Source organism: Eurosta solidaginis, chromosome 2 (assembly GCF_040869045.1).
Source record: "Eurosta solidaginis isolate ZX-2024a chromosome 2, ASM4086904v1, whole genome shotgun sequence".
In the NCBI taxonomy this organism is placed as follows: domain Eukaryota; kingdom Metazoa; phylum Arthropoda; class Insecta; order Diptera; family Tephritidae; genus Eurosta; species Eurosta solidaginis.
In genome coordinates, this window is record NC_090320.1 from 63,133,945 (window position 1) to 63,160,721 (window position 26,777).

The 26,777-nt window shown below is 37.1% G+C and overlaps 1 protein-coding gene and 1 non-coding gene across 15 annotated transcripts in view; both read left to right on the plus strand.

The window, feature by feature from the left end:
• osp (outspread) overlaps positions 1-26,777 on the plus strand; it is a 418,306-nt gene that overhangs the window by 326,979 nt on the left and 64,550 nt on the right. For all 14 annotated transcript variants that reach the window (XM_067765574.1, XM_067765584.1, XM_067765576.1 and 11 more), the window contains one exon: positions 15,097-15,162. In XM_067765574.1, coding sequence (XP_067621675.1) covers positions 15,097-15,162 — 66 coding nt within the window. The remainder of the gene's footprint in view (positions 1-15,096; positions 15,163-26,777) is intronic.
• Positions 3,329-3,400, plus strand: TRNAA-CGC (transfer RNA alanine (anticodon CGC)). The gene has a single exon. It is a non-coding gene; the product is annotated as a tRNA-Ala (tRNA).

Consider the following 26,777-nt stretch of genomic DNA (forward strand, 5'->3'; position numbering starts at 1 on the left):
ACCCCCTTTCGCGATATCGTCATTAGGGTGGGCCAGGGGTGACTCTAGAATGTGTTTGTACGATATGGGTATCAAACGAAAGGTGTTACTGAGCATTTTAAGAGGGAGTGGGCATTAGGTCTATAGGTGGACGCCTTTTCGAGATATCGCCATTAGGGTGGGCCATGGGTTACTATAGAATGTTTGTACGATATGGGTATCAAACGAAATGTCCTACTGAGTATTTTAAGAGGGAGTGGGCATTAGGTGGACACCTTTTCGAGATATCGCCATTAGAGTGGGCCAGGGGTAACTCTAGAATGTGTTTGTACGATATGGGTATCAAATGAAAGGTGGTAATGAGTATTTTAAAAGGGAGTAATCCTTAGTTCTATAGGTGGACGCCTTTTCGAGATATCGCCATAAAGGTGGACCAAGGGTGACTCTAGAATGTTTGTACGATATGGGTATCAAACGAAAGGTGTTACTGAGCATTTTAAGAGGGAGTGGGCATTAGGTCTATAGGTGGACGCCTTTTCGAGATATCGCCATTAGGGTGGGCCAGGGTGACTCTAGAATGTGTTTGTACGATATGGGTATCAAATGAGAGGTGGTAATGAGCATTTTAAAAGGGAGTAATCCTTAGTTCTATAGGTGGACGCCTTTTCGAGATATCGCCATAAAGGTGGACCAAGGGTGACTCTAGAATGTTTGTACGATATGGCTATGAAACGAACGGTGCTACTGAGCATTTTAAGAGGGAGTGGGCATTGGGTCTACAGGTGGACGCCTTTTCGAGATATCGCCATTAGGGTGGGCCAGGGGTGACTCTAGAATGTTTGTACGATATGGGTATGAAATTAAAGGTATTAATGAGGGTTTTAAAAGCGAGTGGCCCTTAGATGTATATGTGAAGGCGTTCTTGCGATATCGACCAAAATGTGGACCAGGTGATCCAGAAAATCATCTGTCGGGTACTGCTAATTTATTTATATATGCAATACCACTAACAGTATTCCTGCCAAGATTCCAAGGGCTGTTGATTTCGCCTTGTAGAACTTTTTGATTTTCTTCTACTTAATATGGTAGGTGTCACACCCATTTTACAAAGTTTTTTCCAAAGATATATTTTACGTCAATAAACCAATCCAGTTACCATGTTTCATCCCTTTTTTCGTATTTGGTATAGAATTATGGCATTTTTTTAATTTTTCGTAATTTTCGATATCGATAAAGTGGGCGTGGTTATGGTCGGATTTCGGCCATTTTTTATACCAAGATAAAGTGAGTTTAGATAAGTACGTGGGCTAAGTTTAGTAAATATATATCGGTTTTTGCTCAAGTTATTGTGTTAACGGCCGAGCGGAAGGACAGACGGTGGACTGTGTATAAAAAATGGGCGTGGCTTCCACCGATTTCGCCCATTTTCACAGAGAACAGTTACCGTCATAGAATCTATGCCCCTACCAAATTTGAGAAGGATTGGAAAATTTTTGTTCGACTTATGGCATTAAAATTATTCTAGACAAACTAAACTAAAATGGGCGGAGCCACGCCCATTTTGAAATTTTCTTTTATTTTTGTATTTTGTTGCATCATATCATTACTGCAGTTGACTTTTGACTTAATTTACTTATATACAGTAAAGATATTAAATTTTTTGTTAAAATTTGAATTAAAAAAAAATTTTTTTTAAAAAGTGGGCGTGTTCTTCATCCAATTTTGCTAATTTTTATTTAACACATATATAGTAATAGTAGTAACGTTCCTGCCAAATTTCATCATGATATCTTCAACGACTGCCAAATTACAGCTTGCAAAACTTTTTAATTATCTTCTTGTAAAAGTGGGCGGTGCCACGCCCATTGTCCAAAATCTTACTAATTTTCTATTCTGCGTCATAACGTCAACCCATCTACCAAGTTTCATCGTTTTAACCGCCTTTGGAAATGAATTATCGCATTTTTTCGGTTTTTCGAAATTTTCGATATCGAAAAAGTGGGCGTGGTTATAGTCCGATATCGTTCATTTTAAATAGCGATCTGAGATGAGTGCCCAGGGATCTACATACCAAATTTCATCTAGATACCTCAAAATTTACTCAAGTTATCGTGTTAACGGGCAGACGGACGGACGGACATTGCTCAATCAAATTTTTTTTCGATACTGATGATTTTGATATATGGAAGTCTTTATCTATCTCGATTCCTTTATACCTGTACAACCAACCGTTATCCAATCAAAGTTAATATACTCTGTGAGCTCTGCTCAACTGAGTATAAAAATTAAAAATTTACATGAAAAGGCGCTTTCAACTCACAAAATTTATGTTCAAGCTCTTTTAAAAAAAAATTTCAAAGCCTTACATATCGTGTTATACGTCTATATAACCCAAAGTTTATTAAAGAGTTCTAGGAATTTCAAGACTATTATGTTGTTAAACCACTTCTGTTACTCGTTGAGAACCATTCGGAGGTGATTCGGCTAGGTTTTTTTACTCGTGGCTGTAAGTTAGTGGTGCTATTCATACTACAGATAAATGGTTTCAATCAGAAAAGGTTCGTCTGCCGGTTTTATACCATTTAATTAAGGAACAGGCGGCCGTCGGGGTGTGATTGTAGCATGTTCCTCCTATCACACCGAAGATTCTGAGTTCTCGCCACGGGCAAAGCAACATCAAAATTTTTCAATTAGAAGAAAATTTTTCTAAGCGGCAGTGTTTGGCAAAGACTCCGAATGTATATATTTCTGCTATGAAAAGCTCTCAGTGAAAACTAATCTGCCTTGCAGATGCCGTTCGGAGTCGACATAAAACAAGTTGGTTCTGTCCCGCCAATTTGTAGGAAAAAGTAAAAGGAGCACGACGCAAATTGTTAGAGAAGCTTGGCCTAAAATCTCTTCGGAGGTTAGCGCGCCTTATATTTTTAAGACATTTCAAGCTCATTTTGAGTAATATATATATATATATATATATATATGTAAAGTAACTACATATATACAAAATACTGAACCAATATTCCATTGTTACAAATTGGTTCTTGCTTTGGGATTTGGTACCTTTTTTCAATGAATTTTAGTCCTAAATGAAAACAAGGGCTGGCAACCGCGCTTGTAGGTACTTTTGTTCCGTTTTCATAGTTACGGATGTATACCGCTATGCTTTCGTTTTCATTCTAAATTATTGCCGTTACATGCTTCGTTGTAAACTTTCGTAGCTCAACGGTTGCTTTGTCTCACATGCGCTGCCTCTAGTGTATGGTGAGTTGTGTGATATTTACCACAACACTTGTTGCTTATCTGCTGTGGTGGCTAAGTGGCAAAACAGCCATTTGGCATCCCAACGCCCGCTGGGGGTGTAGCTCAGTGGTAGAGCGCTCGCTTCGCATGTGAGAAGTCCCGGGTTCAAACCCCGGCACCTCCAGTTACTTTAGGAATTTGTTTAACTTTTTTATACTCAGCGTGCTTTGCAAACAGAGTATATTAACTTTGATTGGATAACGGTTGGTTGTACAGGTATAAAGGAATCGAGATAGATATAGACTTCCATATATCAAAATCATCAGTGTCGAAAAAAAATTTGATTTAGCCATGTCCGTCCGTCCGTCCATCCGTCCGCCCGTTTGTCCATTAACACGATAACTTCAGTAAATATTGAGATATCTTCACCAAATTTGGTACACGAGCTTATCTGGACCCAGAATAGATTGTTATTGAAAATGAGCAAAATCGGATGACAACCACGCCCACTTTATATATATATAACATTTTGGAAAACATAAAAAACCTGATTATTTAGTAAATAATACACCTACAATTTTGAAATTTGACGTGTGGACTGATATTGAGACTCTTGATACAAATTTGAAAAAAAAATTTAAATGGGCGTGGCACCGCCCACTTGTAAAAAAATCAATTTTACAAATATTATTAATCATAAATCAAAAATTGTTAGACCTATCGTAACAAAATTCGGCAGAGAGGTTGCCTTTACAATAAGGAATGCTTTGAAGAAAAATTAACGAATTCGGTTAAGGACGACGCCCACTTTTATATAAAAGATTTTTAAAAGGGTCGTGGACGAAGAAAATAAGCTATATCTTTGCAAAAAAGAGCTTTATATCAATGGTATTTCATTTCCCAAGTGGATTTATAACAATAAATAGGAAAAACTTCAAATTTAAAAAATGGGCGTGCCACCGCCCCGTTTACGACTAAATAATATCTATGTTTCGGGAGCCATAACTCGAAGAAAAATTTACATATCGTAATAAAATTGGGTACATTTATTTTCCCTATAGCAGGAAATATTTCTACAAAAAAATGGACCAGATCGGTGAAAGACCACGCCCACTTTTATATAAACGATTCTTAAAAGGGTCGTCGATGAAAATAATAAGGTATCTTAGCGAAAAGGAGCTTTGTATCAATAGAATTAAATTTTTAAATTGAATTATGACATTAAATTGGAAAACACTAAAATTTTTTAAAATGGGTGTGGCACCGCCCTTTTATAACTAAGCAATTTTCTATGTTTCAGGAGCCATAACTCGAAGAAAAATTAACGGATCGTAATAAAATTGGGTACATTTATTTTCCTTATAGCAGAAAATATTTCTAGTAAACGGGATCGGTTAAAGACCACGGCAATTTAGATATAATATAAGTTTAAAATGGTCGTAGACTAAAATAATAAGCTATAACTTAGCAAAAAATAGTTTTGATTCAATGATATTTCACTTATCAAGTTTTATTGTAAGAGGAAATGGGGAGACATTTTTTTTTAAACGGACGGTGCCACGAGTTATGTAGAAAAGTAATTTATCTGAAATGATGTACAATTGAAGCTCACGCTGAGTATATAATGTTCGGTTACACCTTTACTTGTTTTAATAAAAATTTGATTTTATGCTTACATTTATTTTTTTTGTACAATAACGTTATCAGAATGAAAAACAAAATCGGTCTTGCTAAATGTACAAGTTTGTCCGTCCGTTTGTTAATGCTATCATTTAAACAATTGCTTGATAATCTTAACCTGTTTTATACCGCAATTAAAAATCTTAAATACCTACATTATCTTTGCTGAACTGAAATAAATTATCCATACACATTATTTCAATAGGTTTAATTAACTTAAATTAAAAAAAATAAATGTAAGGCGCGATAACCTCCGAAGAGATCTAAGGCCGAGCTTCTCTTCCAATTTGCGTCGTGCTCCTCTTGATTTTCCCTACAAATTGGCCGGACGGGACCTACATGTTTTATGCCGACTCCGAACGGCACTGCAAAGCAGATGAGTTTTCACTGAGAGCTTTTCATGGCAGAAATACACCCGGAGTGCTTGCCAAACACTGCCGAGGGGCGACCCCGCTTAGAAAAATTTTCTTCTAATTGAAAAATCTTATTTCTAAAATTTTGATGTTGCTTTGCCCGGGAGTTGAACCCAGGGCATACGGTGTGATAGGCGGAGCACGCTACCCATCACACCACGGAGCACGCACTTAAATTAGTTTTAATTGAAATAATTGACAATATATTCTAATTGAACTGAAATCTTGGTCAAATTTAGCACTGTGGCTTTCGGTAACATGATAAGACTGCATTAAAAATAGACAAAATCCTACAATATCAAAATGCCTGAAAAACTAAAAAACAAAATTTATGGGCTGCAATTTTAATTTTTATTATTCAAAAGTTTAACCCGAAGAACAGAGTGGGCGACTTATTCGGCCAATATTTCAGGTTTGGTTACTATTCCAGACTATGCAAACTGAGTTTCGTTGTCGTAATGAACCTGAATATAACGGATATCGCAAATAACAGTTCCCGAAACCAATACTTTCAATTGAAACAGTTATTTTATAAACACTCATTAAATAACTGTTAAATGCCGGTACGGCTGGTTGCGGTTTCTCAAAAAGAAAAACCGTTTTGCAAGCAAAATAAAGGGAATGTTCAGTGAACGAGAAAAACCGATTACCGAAAAAAATATAAATCACGCTCCGTTGAGACGTATATACATAAATATTAGCTTACAGAGTTGGTGCTACTACAAAAACAACAACGAATAACATACCCGTGAATAATTTCTATGCTTCCGCAAATATAAAATGAAAGAAAGAAAAGAACATAAAATAAAAAGGAAGGAAAGAAAAGGATAACAATCGCTATCAACGAGTTATCGGATTGTTATCGACGGTTCGTGGGCGTGTTATATTTGCATCTAGGTCTTTCGGGCTGGAAGTGGATGACAGGAGGTCTACCAATCAATGGTCATTGGGGTTTTGACAGGGCCACTGTCCCATGGGTATCCATGCGGTACGTCTCAATATACTGGAAATTCCATCCTGCTGCAGCTGTATGGAGGATGATGAGTTGGAATCAAATTACTTTATGCTTGATTGCCCAGCTTTTGGCAGAACTAGGCGAAAGTGCTTCGGTCGCGACTCACTTGGATCTCCCGAAGATTTATCCAAGGTTGAGATCGGTATCATTCGGAACTTTATCGTTGCTACCCAACGATGCTCTAAATTACTATATCTACGTCACCGTTATTCTTAGTGTTTGTGGTATCACAAGGGACCTTATCAGGGCAGCTACCACCTAACCTAACCTATATGTGGCCCGGCCTATGAAAAGGTGGCTTATGACTTAAAAAAGAAATTGCGAGAAACAGCTGTTAAAGATAAAAAAACTATCGAAACCATAAAAAAAGTGGAAAATTTGTTTGTGTCATAAGCCACCTTTTCATAGGCCGGGTCATATATGTGCATTTATTTTGGATGAGATAAAACGAAAAGTTATGGTGCTGTTGTTATTATCGGATTTTCATCAGCATATTATCGACTTGTTATCGGAAAAAACTCTTAACGAACAGGTATCGGTATATTTAATCGAAATAATATAGATTTGTTATCAAAAATATTTCGATGTCATCGATTTGCTGTCGGAAAAATATAGATTTGTTATCGAAAAGTTATAGATTTGTTATCGAAAAGATATTGATTTGCCATCGAAAATATATCGATGTTATGGAAAGTTTATAAATATTTTCTAGAAAAAATATAAATTTGTTATCGATGATTTATCGAAAAAATATCGATTTGTTATCGGAAAAGTATCGATTAGTTATCAAATATGAATTGATAATTTTTTGATAAAAATTTGATATTTTTCCGATAACATATCGGTATTTGTTCAAAAACAAAAAATGTATATGTTTTGATAACAAATCGATATTTTTGATAACAAATCTATATTATTTCGATAAAAAATATAGCGATAACTCTTCGATAATAGTTGTTACGGATAACAAATCGATTACAAGACGATAATATGCTGACGAAAATCCGATAATTGTAACAGCACCATAACTTTTCTTTTTAATAATTGAAGTTTTCCGAACCATGCTTAATGATTCCCGAAATGGGAAACGGTCAAAATTCTATAATCAAAATTCTTAAGTCAAAATTCCGGAATCAAAATTCTGGGTCGACAAAATTCTGGAAGTCAAAAGTCTGGGTCCACAAAATTCCGGAATCATGGCATGGCGTAGCCGGTGTTAGATCGGCTAAGGGTTATTTTTTTAAAGTGCGGCCAAAGGCCGCCTACGCAAAAGGGTGTACTACGCAGAAGGACATCACCGTGGCGGTAGCCACGGTTATACCACACACCCGGACTTGGCATGGCGTAGCCCAGGGTTATTTTTTATTAGCGCGGACAAAGGCCGCCTATGCAGAAAGGTGTTCTATGCAGAATTACTGTGCATGGCGCAGTCGGTGTTGGATCGGCTTTTTCCAGAATATTGACTTCCATAATATTGATTTCCGGTGTTTCAACTTTCGGAATTATGAATGCAGAATTTCCAAAAAAGCAGAATTTTGACCCCAACCCTCCCGAAATTTATAGTTCCGGAAAAACTGCTAATGTAATTTTGACACCTCTTTTTATAACAAATCAATCAAAAACCTCTCTTGAACGGACGCATACTCATCATGACCTTTGATGTAAGGTAACTATGTCCTCTTGGAATATAATAAAAGTGTTTTAGGGTTCAGTAGCCGCTTCTAGACCTAAACATTTTATTTGACACCTTGCAGAACTACGTTTAGGTTCAAAACTTTACTGCTTGATTCATCATGTGCAGCTTGTGTCTCCAGTTTACCCGCCTTTTCATTACCATATGTGCCCATATCCCCGGGGCCCTATAGTGATTGTAAGCTTCTACCTGTTTCTTACATACTTCTAGTTTTTGTGCTGCGGTAGTTTATCACCGCAATTACTGCCTGGTGGTTTCTTCCAGTGTCTCTCCTGCTTTGGTCACGGTTTGCACTTTCGCCTGAAAGACATTTTAGAGATCTGCACTCTTTCACGATAATCTTATTACCGGATCGGTACAGTATACCATAGATTATACCGAGTCCACTAGTTTGTTCCCTTACCCCACTATTTCACCTCTGTTGGGGCTCCAAGATCTCCACCGAACAGGCTTACATAGTTTTTAGCGCAATGTTATATAAACATTTTTCTTAAAAATGGAAGGTTGTGAGTAGAAAATCTATTAAATAACAAAAAAATTGTAAACGAGCTGAGCGAATAAACTTCTGGGCGGACAAAAGTTGGCTGACGTTGAGTGTCCGCCACAGAAAGTTTTCACTGTACCTCTTTTATTATACTCAGTTGAGCAGAGCTCACAGAGTATATTAAGTTTGATTGGAATCGAGATAGATATAGACTTACATATATCAAAATAATCAGGATCGAAAAAAAATTTGATTGAGCCATGTCCGTCCGTTAACACGATAACTTGAGTAAATTTTGAGGTATCTTGATGAAATTTGGTATGTAGGCTCCTGAGCGCTCATCTCAGATCGCTATTTAAAATGAACCATATCGGACTATAACCGCGCCCACTTTTTCGATATCGAAAATTTCGGAAAACCGAAAAAGTGCGATAATTCATTACAAAAGACAGATAAAGCGACGAAGGTGAGTTGATCTTATGACGCAGAATAGAAAATTAGTAAAATTTTGGACAATGGGCGTGGCACCGCCCACTTTTAAAAGAAGGTAATTTAAAATTTTTGCAAGCTGTAATTTGGCAGTTGTTGAAGATATCATGATGAAATTTGGCAGGAATGTTACTGCTATTACTGTATGTACGCTTAAAAAAAATTTGCAAAATCGGAGAAGGACCACGCCCACTTTTAAAAAAAATGTTTTTTTAAAGTAAAATTTTAACAAAAAATTTAGTATCTTTACAGTATATAAGTAAATTATGTCAACATTCAACGCCAGTAATGATATGGTGCAACAAAATACAAAAATAAAAGAAAATTTCAAAATGGGCGTGGCTCCGCCCTTTTTCATTTAATTTCTCTAGGATACTATTAACGCCATAAGTCGAACAAAAATTAACCAATCCTTTTGAAATTTGGTAGGGGCATAGATTTTATGACTTTAACTGTTTTCTGTGAAAATGTGCGAAATCGGTTGATGCCACGCCCAGTTTTTATACACAGTCGTCCGTCTGTCCTTCTGCATGGCCGTTAACACGATAACTTGAGCAAAAATCGACATATCTTTAATGAACTTAGTTCACGTGCTTACTTGAACTCACTTTATCTCGGTATGAAAAATGAACGAAATCCGACTATGACCACGCCAACTTTTTCGATATCGAAAATTACGAAAAATTAAAAAAATGCCATAATTCTATACCAAATACGAAAAAAGGGATGAAACATGGTAAGGTAATTGGATTGTTTTATTGACGCGAAATATAACTTTAGAAAAAACTTTATAAAATGGTTGTGACACCTACCATATTAAGTAGAAGAAAATGAAAAAGTTCTGCAGGGCGAAATAAAAAACCCTTAAAATCTTGGCAGGTACTACATATATAAATAAATTAGCGGTATGCAACAGATGATGTTCTGGGTCACCCTGGTCCACATTTTGGTCGATATCTGGAAAACTCCTTCACATATACAACTACCACCACTCCCTTTTAAAACTCTCATTAATACCTTTAATTTGATACCCATATCGTACAAACTCATTCTAGAGTCACCCCTGGTCCACCTTTGTGGCGATATCTCGAAAAGGCGTCCACCTATAGAACTAAGCCCCACGCCCTTTTAAAATACTCATTAACACCTTTCATTTGATACCCATATCGTACAAACATATTCTAAAGTCACCCCTGGTCCACCTTTATGGCGATATCTCGAAAAGGCGAATACCTATAGAACTAAGGCCCACTCCCTTTTAAAATTCTCTTTAACACCTTTCGTTTGATGCCCGTATTGTACAAACAAATTCTAGGGTCACCCCTGGTCCACCTTTATGGCGATATCTCGAAAAGGCGACCAGCTATACAACAACCACCACTCCCTTTTAAAACCCTCATTAATACCTTTAATTTGATACCCATATCATACAAACACATTCTAGAGTCACCCCTGGTCCACCTTTATGGCGATATTTCGAAACGGCATCCACATATAGAACTAAGGCCCACTCCCTTTTAAAATACTCATTAACACCATTCGTTTGATGCCCATATTGTACAAACAAATTCTAGGGTCACCCCTGGTCCACCTTTGTGGCGATATCCCTAAATGGCGTCCACCTATAAAACTATGGCCCACTCCCTCATAAAATACTCTTTAATGCCTTTAATTTGATACACATGTCATACAAACACATTCCAGGGTTTCCCTCGGTTCATTTTCCTACATGGTTATTTTCCCTTATGTTGTCACCATAGCTCTCAACTGAGTATGTAATGTTCGGTTACACCCGAACTTAACCTTCCTTACTTGTTTTACTTTGATAAGTTAAATTATTCTAAATTAACCCGTTATTGTACAATTTTCATCTAAATGTGCAAAGGTGGCAATTTTACCGGCATTTATGCTTGTTCATTGAATTGTAGAAAATATGTACATATGTATGTATGTAACTCATACGCAATGTCTAACCTTAAATTAGTTCAATTGTAATGGCACATTTTAGTATGAAAAATATATGTAGGTATGTCTTTATTATTCAAAACACACTTTATAGCTGTCAATTTGTGCTTTTAAAATTTTTTTTTCGGTTTTCGCTGGCATCATTTTCCTATCCTTGCAAAGCCCAACCCAAATTTCAACGCATTTTTTGTATGATAAATGTTGCCATTCAAAAGCAAAATCAACACATAAATATTTGCATATGATTTTATAAATTCATAATTGTGACAAACAGAAAAAAATGATTATTTTATGTGCATCCAAAGTCATGTTAAATTGCACTCGAGTGCAATTACAATAATTCATGCATAAATCAACCAAATGGTTTCAGGCAAACACTAAATGTCTGTTAAAGCTATGTACGCGTATATACGTACGTACATATGTATATGTTGCAATATTTATGCAGATGAAGTTTAAAAATATGTTATAAACACATACATACACATCTATGTATATATATTAATAAAAACCAGATTGGTCGCGCACCAACGCCTTCGCAGACAAAATGTAATCAGCATTGTGCACACCAACAACACCATCATCGCCAACGTCATTAACAAAACTATAATTTTCGCTAGCGAATAAGGAGCGCTTACAGCGAACACAACTGTTGATCTTTCGTTGAGTGATAACTTTCTAAACGCACCGTTGGGTAATTTTGATCCACTTAATGGTTAAATTTTATGTTCAATTACTAAGCAAATATTAAAAAAAAAAAAAATTAAATAGTTATGCTGAAGGTACCATTTTATTATTTTATTCCTGCGACCAATAACAATACCAATAAATTACATCCCTTATTACACCGCAAACCTGTGACTTGCCAATCATCAGCATTGCTTCCATATATAGCATCACCACAGCGCTTAACGTCATCCACACACAAAGAAAGTGCGGATTGAGTGAAGAACTCCACCATAGAGCAGTACTTGTAGCGCTAGACTTATCAACAGCTTTAGACGCAGTCAGTCACAGTATATTACTACAAGACTTGGAGGAGTCCACCCTTCCTCCCTGTCTAAAAAAGTGGACTGGAACAAAACACGAAAACCCAGAAACGTTAAACAAGGGGTGCCACAGGGTGGTGTCCTATCCCCGCTTTCACTTAACTTATACACAACGGCGCTCTTTTCCCCACCAGAAGGAGTTACAATTGTATCCTACACCGAATGCTGCACGATGATGGCAAACAGGACCTGACCAATCCATCTATGAGCTATGCTATACAAATAACGACTAGCTCCTCCCTAGTCTTTCCAGTTTTTTTTCATCTCACGAAATGTGGCACTGTCACTGACCAAATCCTCGGCGACTTTTTTTATTTTGACACCCGTAATTGTACCTTGAGTCCAGAGCCGTAACAAAATCCTCAAGTTTCTTGCTGGCAACACTTGTGGCATAGACAAAGAAACGCCCATAATCACTTATAAATCAATTGGCTGGCCGCTTGTATTCTATTCGTCCCAAATTCGTATAATTGATCGCATTATTGTTAATTTAGCAGTGTTTTTTGGTCAAGAGGACAAACTTGTACGGTCATTTCAACAAAAGAAAAACTAATAGTCTCAAGTTTACATTATTCTTTAAAAATTACAGATTCTCAATCAACCTTACAGATTTTTCTGTTAAAAAAAGAGATATCTCTGTAATATTAACAGCGACTGTTATATTTTAACAGTAGTCGTTAATATTTTTACGCTGTCATTAGCTGTGTTTTTTTTACATCTATATACGTTTACGCTTAAACTTTATATGGACTGCTAAGCGTTAAACTTTATCTACTCTTCTGAAATTGCTGCGCATAAAATTAGTACTCCTAAATTTCAATACGAATTATACTCGGATGCAACTGAAATATGTGTCTATGTTTCACCTCTACACTAATTCTATGTATCACCTCTACAAAGGTGTGTGTCCACTATTCATCACAACCGATTCAGCTGTATGTTATACACTATGGCCACCAGAGGTTTGTGTCTGCGCTTTTCGGTACAACATGTTCTGTAGCTAGTTATTTAACCACTGCCGCTAGAGTTTTTCAGGCTGAACTTATAGCTATCTGGGAAGCAGCCCTCTATCTTGCTAACCTGCAGGTGACCAATTCTGTTTCAATTTTCTCGGACAGTCAGGCTGCCATAAAATCCCTGCAATGTAGCAACACCTCGTCACTAGTGGCGTTGAAGTGCAGGGAAACCCTCAACAAGCTACCTGAAAAATGCAACCTGAGCATTATATGGGTTCCTGGCCACTGTGACATTTCAGGAAACTGGGCTGCGGGTGAGCTAGCTAGGGAAGGCACCAATCTGCAAACAATAACCTCCGCAGGTTGGGCCAGCCTTCCTCTAAACATCTGCAAGCACCGCTTGCGATCTCTATTCACGCATCAGGCAAACGCCAGATGGGCCATAGAATCTACATGTAGAATATCCAAGCAAATCTGGCCTAATCTGGAAGAGATCGCAATCGGTGATAATGTTAAACAGTATTTCTATAAGCCCACTAGTGGGCCTTCTCACAGATCACTGTCTCATGGGCACTCATGGTGCCTATATGGGCCTACAAACAAATGACTTCTGCCGCAGCTGTAGGGACGAGGAGGACTATCTGTGTCACTGTCCCGCACTGTCAGAAACCAGGTACCGATGCCTCAACAGACAATCCTTTGAGGGTCTTTCGGAGCTTAAATCTGCACACACAAACGACATCTTGCGTTTCATCAGGCAAACGCGCTGGTTTAGCCTCACTGGGGTCGAAACATTATTCGGAAGTAGGGAAATAGGAAATAGGAGGCCCCTCGCGTGGTAGCACAACAGGCCACAACAGCCTACGCGAGTATCCGCTTGGACAGCGGAGGCAGCCACTTCAACCTAGCCTAACCTAGGTCTCCTAAGCATTATCTAAGCGAGGATAAGCGTTTTGTTTACGCGCAAACGGAAACATATACGCGTGTAAAAAAAACACGGCTATTAATAAATATTAGTTAACACATCAGAATGTGTGGTGTGATGGTATCATGGTATCAAGGCCTGGAAAAAGCAACGTAAAAATGTTTAGAAAAAAGCTTTTCATTTGTATTCTTTTTTAACAGAGCTGTGGCGTACATTTGATGAGCCTTTTTTCTTGATCTAACTGTTAAAACGGTTAGCTCAGAATCCCAAGCTTGTGCGAAGTTGATTCAACAGCCATTTGCAATGGATAAAAATGGACAGAAATATCGATTGAATCAACCCATAACTGGATTGATTCTATCAGCTTTTTTTCTTACAGTGTAGCTGTTGTCGCGTACTAAATTTGGTTATATGTATATCTCTGTCGGACCACTTTCAATTTTTGGTTCCCTTTGGTGAAAAAAGTTATAAATTCTTAGATAAAAGCACACTTTTGTTTTAATTTTTTGTCCTTTTTTATTTTCTGGTGTTTTTTACTTGTTGTGGAAAAGAAAAAAATAGCCGAAAGTGAAACACCCCAATGTATGTATTTTAATCGAAAAAGTCGGTTTATAGGTGTATGTTGCATTTGATATGACATGAGGAGTGTAAATATGCAATAATTCATGAATGTAGACATATGTACATACATACATATATCCATATGCGCCTTGGAATGCCCCCGCAATTCTAGCCGTATGCAATACAAATGTTGCAGTATCTAGTACATACATATTTATGTGTTTATATACCAGGTTTGTGTTGTTATTACTGTTATTGTTGTCATTATTATAATATTGTGGGCTTGGGCTAGTGTTGTTGTTTGTAATTTGCGGTTTTGACTGAATTATTATTTTTCACAAAAAATAACTTTAGCGGCAAACTTTACAAAAAATAAGCTTATAAACCAGCAGTGTAGTGTACATTGTAAATTCATAACAACAAAACCAACAAGAAATAATAAACAAAAATTGCAGCAATTACAAACAATATTGCTACGAAAACAACACAAACATCGTTGACAACTTGATCCAACCCCATGGGGCCTTACACTTTTAATGAGAAATAAAATGCGAGTTATAGAAAGTTAATTCTTTTGTTATCAATTTTTAATACAACCAAAAAATAACTTCACTCGCATTAATTTTTCTTTTTTCCTTTTTTTTTTACAGCGATGGCAGCGGCGATGGTTTGTGTTATACGATGATGGTGAACTTACTTATTCGGTGGATGAGCACGTGAGTAAAAATTTAAGAATTTTGATATCCTCAACATACCAGATCTATGTATATAATAACTCAATTGGTTCTTAACTCGACTTTGGCTGTTCTTGGTTGTTGTCACAGATACGAGGTGTAACAATCGGCCAACGAAAGCCAGCATGTGGAAGTCACATCTGAAGGCAATGCTGATAGTTTTTTTTCGACCTTCCCTTTTCTTACCTGTTGATGAAGCACACCACACTCAAACTGCAATACGCGCTTAATATCGCCACCCTTTAAGGTGGTCTCGTAAACGATGTTGTTTGACCGGCCCTCTGATTTCCTCGCTTCCAAAGTCGGCAGTTTTTGTTGACATCAATACTCAACCTGCAGTCATATATCCCCACATTTCATCTCTTTGTCCCCTCTCTGATTGTCCGTTCATCCACATCAGATTCAAAATCAAATGCCTGGGCATCAATTAATTTCAGGCATGCTTAACGAACGAAACGATATCATTTCGTTACGATAATCAACGCTAATAAACGGAACGAAGTCACTTCGTTTCGTTTATTAACGTTAAGATCGTCAAATTAACGTTAATTTGACGTTCTTAACGTTAATAAACGAAACAAAGTGACTTCGTTTCGTTTATTAGCGTTGATTATCGTAACGAAATGATATCGTTTCGTTCGTTAAGCATGCCTGAAATTAATTAACGTTAATTTGACGATCTTAACGTTAATAAACGAAACGAAGTGACTTCGTTCCGTTTATTAGCGTTGATTATCGTAACGAAATGATATCGTTTCGTTCGTTAAGCATGCCTGATTAATTTACCAATTCATCATAAATCAATATATTTATATGCACTCAGATTAGGATGTGTTGGGAAGGCGAGTGCACGATCGCACTAGCGCGATGAAAACTTATAGCGTTTTCTTTTCTGAAATAAATTGTTGCCTAAGTAAATGGTAAAGCCTTAATAGAGTTACTCCTACCTCAGAAAATTGTCAACATTTATAGTGCATACAAAGAACATTTCAACTCACCATATTCACTCATATCACAAATCACACAAGAAGATTGCGCATTGCGCATGTAAATATTAGGTCAGCTCTTTTTTATGGGCAATTCTAACGTCATTTTCCTTTAGCTCTTGTTTTTTTCTCTCTTTATTTCATTCACTCAAACAGTCAACTGTGACGTAGTTGCTTAAAACGAAGCAATTTTGAACTCCTGAATGCGTAATCTGTGTACTCATATGAACAGAGTATATGTGGAACTTAAGAGCGAATTGAGAGTTTCATAGAGTTGCACTGCCACACCGCCATTTTATACAGGGTAAAAGTGTAACGCTTTTGCGTTGCGAGCAGGCAACAATTTTCACAAAAGAACGAAATACCCCGTAAAGGCGTTGCCTGGTTTTAAGAATAGAACAAAAACCCTTGCACGGCGTACAAAAAGCGTAACACTTTAGCAAGAAAAGAAAACGCAATTATTTTAAAGTGGCATCCTGTCCACATGAATAAATATTAAGGTACGGTAGGAGAAGATAAACAAAATAATAGGGAGACACGAAGAAGGCGATAAGGGAAAGGATAAAAGTAGAACGGAACAATGAAGATGAGAAGACTGATGGAAACTAAAAAGGGGGAAAAGTAATATTATCAGGGAAATGGAGTGGCAAAGAAATTAAAAAGTGGTTATGAGGAGCAGGAAAAATGTAGCCCTTTATTTTGTATTTTTTTTTTATATTGAACGAAGGGTTGCAAAGCTTTGCTCAGCTGACTAAAAAAAACAATCCAGCTCGTATATTTATACGTTTCATGAAAATGAAATGGTAGATTAACATCGCCACGAATCTCAAAATAGTAAGTCCTTGAAGGAAAATAGATAGACCAACCAATAAGTATACCGAGATGATCAGGATGAAGAGCTGAGTTGATTTAGCCATGTCCGTCTGTCTGTTTGTATGCAACCTAGTCCCTCAATACTTGAGATATCTTGATAAAATTTTGTGAGCGGGTATATTTAGGTGTCCGATAAGACATTTGTTGGAACCGGCCGGATCGGACCACTATAGCATATATCCCCTTTGTCAGAATAGAGGAGTTTTTTCATATCTTCCTCAATTTATCAGATTGAAGCTACAAACTTCATCATATGCTTTCGTATATTGTACATATTATTGTCTGAAAAAATGGATGATATCCGTCATATATATAGCATATATCCCCCACAAGCGATTGTTCAGATAAGAAGCTGTTCGTTATTACTGCCTCTTTAAACAAAAGCGTTGGGCGCTTGAAATTTCTAAATATGTGAAGCGTAGCGTAATCTGATTAAGGTTCAGTTCATCTTAATTATGACTACCAATAGAAATCTGATGCGTCCAAGTGCGCCTAAAACGTTCCACACAATTAGGATTAAACAACATACAGAGTGTATGTACCTAAATAGTGAATAAAAAAGGAATAGCAACAAAAAGGCAATTCTTCGAGACCAATTGCAAAGCTAGCTGAATGGATAAATGCATCTGCATTAGTTATGTACATCTGTTCACTATATATTTAATATCTTATACAGCCGATTATTTGGATATTACGAATGGGATAAGATTATTGTTCAGCCCCATTCAGGAAAGGTATAAAGTCTTCGGCACAGCCGAAGACGGTCGCGTCCTTACTTGTTTTTAATACATTTTCTTTTATTTATAGAATAATTTTGATAGTTAGAACTGTTATTTCCTATTTTTAAGTTTTTGTTTGTTTATATAAGTGTTAATTTCAAAGAAGTGGGAAAAGTTTTGAAAATCGATTCTCATGCCGGCAAAAAACATGTACGTCTCGTCATCAACTTGTGGGAAAAATTAAAAAGTAACACCATACAGATTGAAATGTGCCCCTCTACATCCGTGTGAAAGAGTACTTTTTAGAGAAAAGTGAAGTTTACAGCTTTTTTCCGCCGAATGGACAATATGATTTTTTTTTTTTTTTGTTAAAGCAGAACTGAAAGCAAACCAGACATTTATGGTTAATGTTAGCCTAGGATGAAATAAACAATAAAGCCTTGCTGACTATGAAAAATGAAAAACAAGTAAGGAAAGCTAAGTTCGGGTGTAACCGAACATTACATACTCAGCTGAGAGCTTTGGAGACAAAATAAGGGAAAATCACCATTTAGCAAAATGAACCTATGGGATTAGGTGGAATGTGTTTGTATAACATGTGTATCAAATGAAAGGTGTTACTGATTATTTAAAACAAAGTGGGCCTTATTTCCATAGGTGGACGCCTTTTCGAGATATCGCAATAAGGGTGGACCAGGGGTGATTCTACAATGTGTTTGTACGATATGGGTATCAAATTAAAAGTATTAATGGGGGTTTTAAAAGGGAGTAGCCCTTCGTTGTATATGTGAAGGCGTTTTCGAGATATCGACCAAAATGTGGACCAGGGTGACCCAGAACATCTTCTGTCGGGTACCGCTAATTTATTTATATATGTCATACCAAGAACAGTATTCCTGCCAAGATTCCAAGGGCTTTTGATTTCGCCCTGCAGAACTTTTTCATTTTCTTCTACTTAATATGGTAGGTGTCACACCCATTTTACAAAGTTTTTTCTAAAGTTATATTTTGCGTCAAAAAACCAATCCAATTACCATGTTTCATCTTTTTTTTCATATTTGGTACAGAATTATGGCATTTTTTTCATTTTTCGTAATTTTCGATATCGGAAAAGTGGGCGTGGTCATAGTCGGATTTCGGCCATATTTTATACCAAGATAAAGTGACTTCAGATAAGTACGTGAACTAAGTTTAGTTAACAGACGGTCGACTGTGTATAAAAACTGGGCGTGGCTTCAACCGATTTCGCCATTTTTCACAGAAATAAGTTACCGTCATAGAATTTATGTCCCTACCAAATTTCACAAGGATTGGTAAATTTTTGTTCGACTTATGACATTAAAAGTATTCTAGACGAATTAAATGAAAAAGGGCGGAGTTACGCCCATTTTGAAATTTTCTTTTATCTTTGTATTTTGCTGCACCATATAATTACTGGAGTCGAATGTTGACATAATTTACTTTTATACTGTAAAGATATTAAATTTTATGTTAAAATTTGACTTTAAAAAAAATTTTTTTTTAAAGTGGGCGTGTTCGTCATCCGATTTTGCTAATTTTTATTTAGCACACATATAGCAATAATTGGCGGCCACCGTGGTGTGATGGTAGCGTGCTCCGCCTGCCACACCGTATGCCCTGGGTTCGCACCCCGGGCAAATGCAACATCAAAAAAATTTTAGAAATAAGGTTTTTCAATTAGAAGAAAATTTTTCTAAGCGGGGTCGCCCCTCGGCAGTGTTTGGCAAGCGCTCCGGGTGTATTTCTGCCATGAAAAGCTCTCAGTGAAAAGTCATCTGCCTTGCAGATGCCGTTCGGAGTCGGCATAAAACATGTAGGTCCCGTCCGGCCAATTTGTAGGGAAAATCAAGAGGAGCACGACGCAAATTGGAAGCGAAGCTCGGCCTTAGATCTCTTCGGAGGTTATCGTGCCTTATATTTATTTATTTTTTTATTTATAGTAATAGGAGTAACGTGCCTACCAAATTTCATTTCAACGACTGCCAAATTACAGCTTGCAAAACTTTTAAATTACCTTCTTTTAAAAGTGGGCGGTGCCACGCCCATTGTCCAAAATTTTTCTAGTTTTCTATTTTGCGTCATAAGGTCAACGCACCTACCAAGTTTCATCGCTTTATCCGTCTTTGGTAATGAATTATCGCACTTTTTCTGTTTTTCGAAATTTTCGATATCGAAAAAGTGGGGGTGGTTGTAGTCCGATTTTATTCATTTTAAATAGCGACCTGAGATGAGCGCCCGGGAACCTACATACCAACTTTCATCAAGATACCTCAAAATTTACTCAAGTTATCGTGTTTACAGACGGACGGGCAGACGGACGGACGGACATGGCTAAATGAATTTCTTTTTTCACCCAGATCATTTAGAAGTCTATATCTATCTCGACTAGTTTATGCCTTTTCGGATTACCGTTATGCGAACAAAGTTAATATACTCTGTGAGCTCTGCTCAGCTGAGTATAATAAAGTTATAAATGATAATATAATAAAGAATTTAGTACTGCACCAGCTAGAAGCATGTGACGATTTGGAATTCTAATTAACTTCGCAAAGGTTCTCACATATCGAACTCATTTAGCATCATTAGATTTACGATCCCAATGTAAATAAAGTTTTAGATAAGAAAAAAAATAATTGTCATATTAAAAAGGGATCCACTGTTTACTTACCCACTTGATTTTCGCTTAACCGTTTAAGTAAACGGTTATAGTCGTCCAACAAGTCACGCTAGTCGCCTCTTCGCTGTGATAACTCACGCGAATTGGCAACAGCAAGGAAATTGAAATCTTTCCACCTGGTCCGCTCTCTTCCTCTGCGCCATAAGCGAAATTCGATAAGAATAATATATTTTTTCTATGAATAATTGCCGGAGCATCATCTTTCATTCGCATAACATGATATAGCCATCGTAGCCACTGTGTCTTAATTAGTTATACTAAGTTGATGTCAGCATAAAGCTCATACAGCTCATCATTCCATCTTCTTTGTAACTCGCTGTAACCAATGCGTAGAGGCCCGTAAATTTTTCGAAGAACTACGCTGAAAGAAACGGTGCTAGTAAAATCAACAAATCGGTTCTGTTGTTCTTGACTTAACGGAGATTCGGTGAAAGTGAGCGAATTATGGTTAATTCGACCGAGTTCTTTGTCAAGCGAACAAATTAGTTTAGCCATTTCAACAGAAGAGAAATTTTCGCTCTTAAGTTAACAAAATTCTGTAAAATTGACAGATTCCTAATCAATCTGAGTGATTTTTCTGTTAACACAACTGACCTCACTGGTCATTTCATCGGCGATCAACAGTCAATACATGACCTCACTGGTCATTTCAACAGCGATCAACAGTCAATAAATGAGAGAGAATTTTCAAAGAGCATTTTACGCTCACTGCGCTCTCTACTTTGTACTTATGACAATGGTGCCACTTGTTAAAAAAAACACCAAAATAAGAAAACCAACAAATCGAAAAAACACGCAAAATGGGGAAACAACAAAAAACTAGTTTTTCAGTCATCAATACAAAACGAAAAACCCTTTTTTGAATTTTCTATGCAAAAAATGATGAGATACCGGGACACCTATTTATCGGGACAACTTTGCAACTTCTCCTCCAATCGAAATGCGAAATTGCGCCCTCTTGTTGCAACAGTTTTGTTTGAACGAACAGGATTTTTCCAAAGTTAGTAACATTTTGTTAAAGATTTTACGAACTTTCACTCACGCTAACTAATTTAATAAGATAATAAAAAACATCCTATTTTAATGTTGATGTTTCCCACAACATAAAAGTTTGGGTTGTTTTGGAATCGTTTCAACTTAAAGTGTTACGAAAATTAAACTTGCCGAATTACATCTAAAGTTACTCCAGTGGTGAACTACCTTTCTGCGATTTCATTCTTTACTTTTCTATAACTTACAAGTTCTCTACATAAAATGTTACGTCAAACATTTATACTACAAGTTTTCTTCGAAACAATCAAGTGTGGCAACTACATGCGAGAGAAGAAATTGAGAATGAGCTCAGCTGCAACTGAAAGAATTGAGAATCAGTTTTGTGGCTACTACTTTCATTTCTATTTGCAAAGCGAAGTTCAAAACTATAAATTAAATAAATTATAAAATATAAAATTTGGTGAAAGTGTGTTTAATAAAACAAAATATTAAAGTGTATAATGCTTAATGGGTGCCAGCATATTTGAAGTTCGGTTAGTAAATGCGTACATATGTATGTGCATATGTATATGTAGCAAGCATGCGTATTTACATATGTATTCACTGTCGCAACAACTTTTTTTGTTCATTTGACTACTAAAACGGGCAATTACGAATCAACGATTTGTGCGCAGTTCATTCAACATCTTGTTGCGATGGATAAAAATTTACAGAAATTTCGGTTGAGTTGACCCGTATTTCGGTTGATTTTACCAGTATTTTTCTTTCAGTGTACTACTTAGCGGTTTCATATCACGTGTATCTTCGTGATTCAATCGTACTTCAAACTTTGAGTAAAACACACAAAAAAAGCAAGTAGGGATGGTCTCAAAACCGGTCAAACCAAGTCGTTCGAGAAAAATTAATACCTAAGCGTATTATATTCATATTTGGAAACATCTAACACATTCGCGGAGTTTACAAATTTATTAACTATACAAACGACATCTCGTCCGTCGGTAATAAGATCTAGAGTTAATTAAACTTTTTTAGCGCTCAATATACGTAATTACTAAATATAAAATAAAATCAAGATAATATCCAATTTAAAATATTTTTATCTCTCGTCTTGATGATTAAAGATAAAATTGAAAAAAAAAAATTGGTTTTTTAGCAAATCGTTGGCAAACATACAAATTATTTTATTCATACATCTTATCAAAATCAGATATTTCCAAATAATCTGCTTTATTTTTTAAAACTTCTAATAAAGCGGTTATGAGTGCTTGAATACTCGAATACTTAAAAAAATGCATACTTTTATGTGTTCTACACGGGCGTCGAAAAATCTCAACCGGTCCACAGTGGTCGGTTCCATAGGCCAAAAATAAAAAAATCAAAGTGAAAAGTTTGCCACCAAATCTGTCGTGAGGATCTCTTATTAACACAGCCATTTAAAAGGTGTTTTTGTTGTATTCGAACTGTACTCTTTAATAAAAGCTTCAAAAGTGAGGTTATGGTATTAGTTGGTTTTTGCAGTGTGAGCAAGTTAAAAATAAAGTGCAAGTTTAAGCTATTTAAAAATACATAAAATATTATTGTATTGAAATAAATAAAAATTAATATTGAAGTCAAAGGTATTTACTTCATTTTGAAATAATTTTAGTGTCTTAAGCTTGTTGTGTTTGTTTTTTTTTTTTTTTTTTTGTAATTTAAAATTTCACCAGTGCCTTTATTCGTGTTTATTTGTACAAATATTTCAAATTCAGCTAAAGTTTTAGTTGGGTTCCGCACCGATCCTCACGTTAAGACTTATATCTTATTATTAGCCAACGTTTTAAAATTCCAAAGTGTTAATATCAGCTGCCACTTTCTGCCACTAACTATGTTTTGCGACAGTTTTCTGATAGCGTCACCCTGATAAATTATTTTCGTATATATTTTTAGTACTCTCGATTCTAGGTTTCACTTCCTCAATTATAGGTACGCTTATGAGATTATTTTCCTATTTAGTTTAAGGGGAAGAAAGTTGTTATCTGATCATGGGTAAACTGCTTACTGCATAGCTAAATCGTTAAGTTATTGTTTAGCCAAATTACCGAGTACTTAAGCCGATAAAAGAAGTAAATTCTGCTGCAGATTAAAAGTATTTGAAAAAGTGTGTGATATCATCTTCTCTAAATGCGTCAGACAAGTTCTCTTTCGATATTATGAATGATCCAAAAGAAACATGGGGCGGTACTTGAAATGTTGTTAAGTTATTGTTTAGCCAAATTACCGAGTACTTAAGCCGATAAAAGAAGTAAATTCTGCTGCAGATTAAAAGTATTTGAAAAAGTGTGTGATATCATCTTCTCTAAATGCGTCAGACAAGTTCTCTTTCGATATTATGAATGATCCAAAAGAAACATGGGGCGGTACTTGAAATGTTCGAAAGTAAAGTGCTCTGGAGCGTTTATGTTTCCGTCCGTGATTAATAGCTGTTGAGTTTCACGCAGACATGAACATAGTGCAGCGAATAAAAGCAATAATACTTTGATTGCTTGCGCCTCATATAGGTGGAGCAAGGTGGAGACATCTACTAAGGCTGGTACAACTCCGCGTCCAGCCCTGCCGTCATGCCATTACTAACCACATATCATACCTCGGAGGTCTCCCTCGCAGCCGGCACTGTGATAGCGTCCGCTTACAGGAAGCCGCCATAACCGACGCCTATAAGAAGCCGCCATTGGTAATCCGCTTTAAAGGTAATAAAGCCCAACCTTGAAACCGACACTCATCCCTGGCTACGCCACTGGTACGCGCCCCGTCGCACGATTGTTGCCGTCGCCACACCCGCCGTTGCTACCACCGTTCGGCTGTTGCTGTGCTGATTCGCCGCTGCTGCTATTGGCTGATCCCTTACCATCTAACTGGCGGGGAAAACGCGCGACCCCGTCTATCCTCACCTACTCCGTCCGTTGCGCACTGCTACGTCAGGTCATCTCTCACCAACCACTGTCTTGGTACGGAAAGCTGCTGCCCTCCAAATCCTTCAAGCCGTATGTATGTGCATTCGTCATTAGCACAAAAATACTGTGTTCTTATTAAGTGGGGGTTTGTGGGACCTCTACTTGACCCTGGATTGACTGAGTGCTACCTCAGCCTTCGACAAAACCCACCTCATACAAGGTTTTTCTATAACCTTCTCCATTTTATGTATAATGACGTCCGTTTGAACGCAACGATACCGTGAATTCCAATACCCATTGAAATCTTAGCACAAATAATTCCACCATATTCTGATCTTTTGGCTAATCAGATACAATATACTATTTCACAATTAAGGACTGTGAATAACATTTTCCGAGTACCAGGAATAACCTGCATCACAATTAAGGGGTGTGATTACAACTTGTTCGTCACATCAAAATCAAAATATCCGTTCGCGTCTACGACATAAAGTCTCAGCCACTAATCACATTTACACTAAAACCAATGCCACCATTCAGCTAAGCTTAATGCAGCTTCAAAATTTTCAAAAAGAAAAATAAGCACATACCCCACTCTTTCAATTATCAATTGTTATCCACGCACGACAAGTATCTGCTTTGTCGACCATTTATTAATCAGATATCTCCGCACAATTACGAGATGTTATCAACCTTTTGTTTGACCTTCCGCTGAAGGGTCATTTACAAAATTTATGCTTAGCTTAGAACAAGTAAAAAGTCCTTTCAGAGCCTCCAAAAACAAACTTCATTGCCAACTTTCTAACGAAGGTACGCATTACTTCGAAGAGAATGCTTTACTGTCAACTTCGAGAGCGGAAGAGATGGCATTCATTGTCAACTTCAGTGGAGAAGAGAATACATAGCTCCTCCATTGAGTATACTTTATTGTCAACTTACCCATATGTGAACTCCCTCGCATGCGTGGTGAAACGAACACGAGGCCAGGATACCTGCACAAAAGTATCATATGATGCAGTATATACAGATCACAACAACTGGCTTTCCCTGCTCCCTGTGGTATAGTTTTCAGTAACGACCGTAATAGGGTTGCGCAAGTTATACACCGCGTCCATATTGCTTCCTTTCGAGTAATACAAAACTCGTATATTGGACGAGTATAACCTACCGCGGCAAGTTTAAACCCTTACCCGCAGGGGAAACATCCACTTAGTAGGAAAAGACTTATCTCCTAAACAGATATATATCTTGAGACCATCTTTATAGTATTTGTAGATACAAACACCGCCTTTACATCCACTTTAGTGTAATATACATGGCAAGTGCATCTTCTTATCGACGAAATAATAATGTGTTGCTCGACCACATATCAATTGATTAAGTATTATTATAAACGGCAGCTCTTGTTGAAGCACTTTGCTACGCCCTTTTTCACTTGAGCAGCCTCTTTCAATTTTCGTCTTGCAGCATCGATTTTCTCGTTCTTAATTTACGTGGCATGCATAATTTATGCTACCTTTTAATTATATTTATGTAATATCTGCTTTAATAATTGGTATCATAATTCAAATGGCACCAACACACATGAGACTGAGCACCGGTTGATGCCATTTTTCGGCCTGCATGAGACTTGTTTAAGGGACCCTAACAACGTAATAAATTCGTATTTGAATTAAAACATGCATAAGTCAAAATGCCTATAACCGGTATATAAATTTGTATCTTGTGCATGCCTCTTTTAATTGAGCATGTGTGAATGTATACATTTTGATAAATATTTTTATGGAGTATTCCATGGTTGGCATGGGACAAATCGCATGACTTTTCTACCGTTGGCTTCCCACGGCAGCCGGTTCTATGTACCGGATCGACACGGTATTTTTCCCGACCAAAGGCTATAATTTCAGTATAACCCCATTTAAATTGTAGCGTCTCTCCCATAAATTATCATCCCCAAAGCAGATCCTTGCATCGGAATTGCTCCATACTCTCTTGTTTCGGGAAGGCGTTGAACCAAACCTTGGTCCAGAAAAATAGTGTTGCTGCGTGGCCGGAAACGCATATTTTTAGGACGGTCACACTCGTGTCGATGTGTCACGCGGAAAGGGTGTTTGCATCGATCGGGGTGCAGAGCTAGATCCCAATATTAGTAGCCCCTTCATTTCTTCAGAACTTACGTGGCCTCTTGCTGTGCACGCCGCAGGTCACCGTGTTGTCTGCGCCGTAGCGCCCCCCACCACTTTCTAGCAGCATCGCCGCCACCAGCTTTCACGGCCGCTCCAACCCATGGACAAAAAAATTCCTGGAAAAAGTGTTATGCTTTTTGTACGCCGCGAAAGGTTTGTAAATATATTTTGTTCTATTCTAAAAAGCAGGCAACGCCTTTACGGGGTATTTC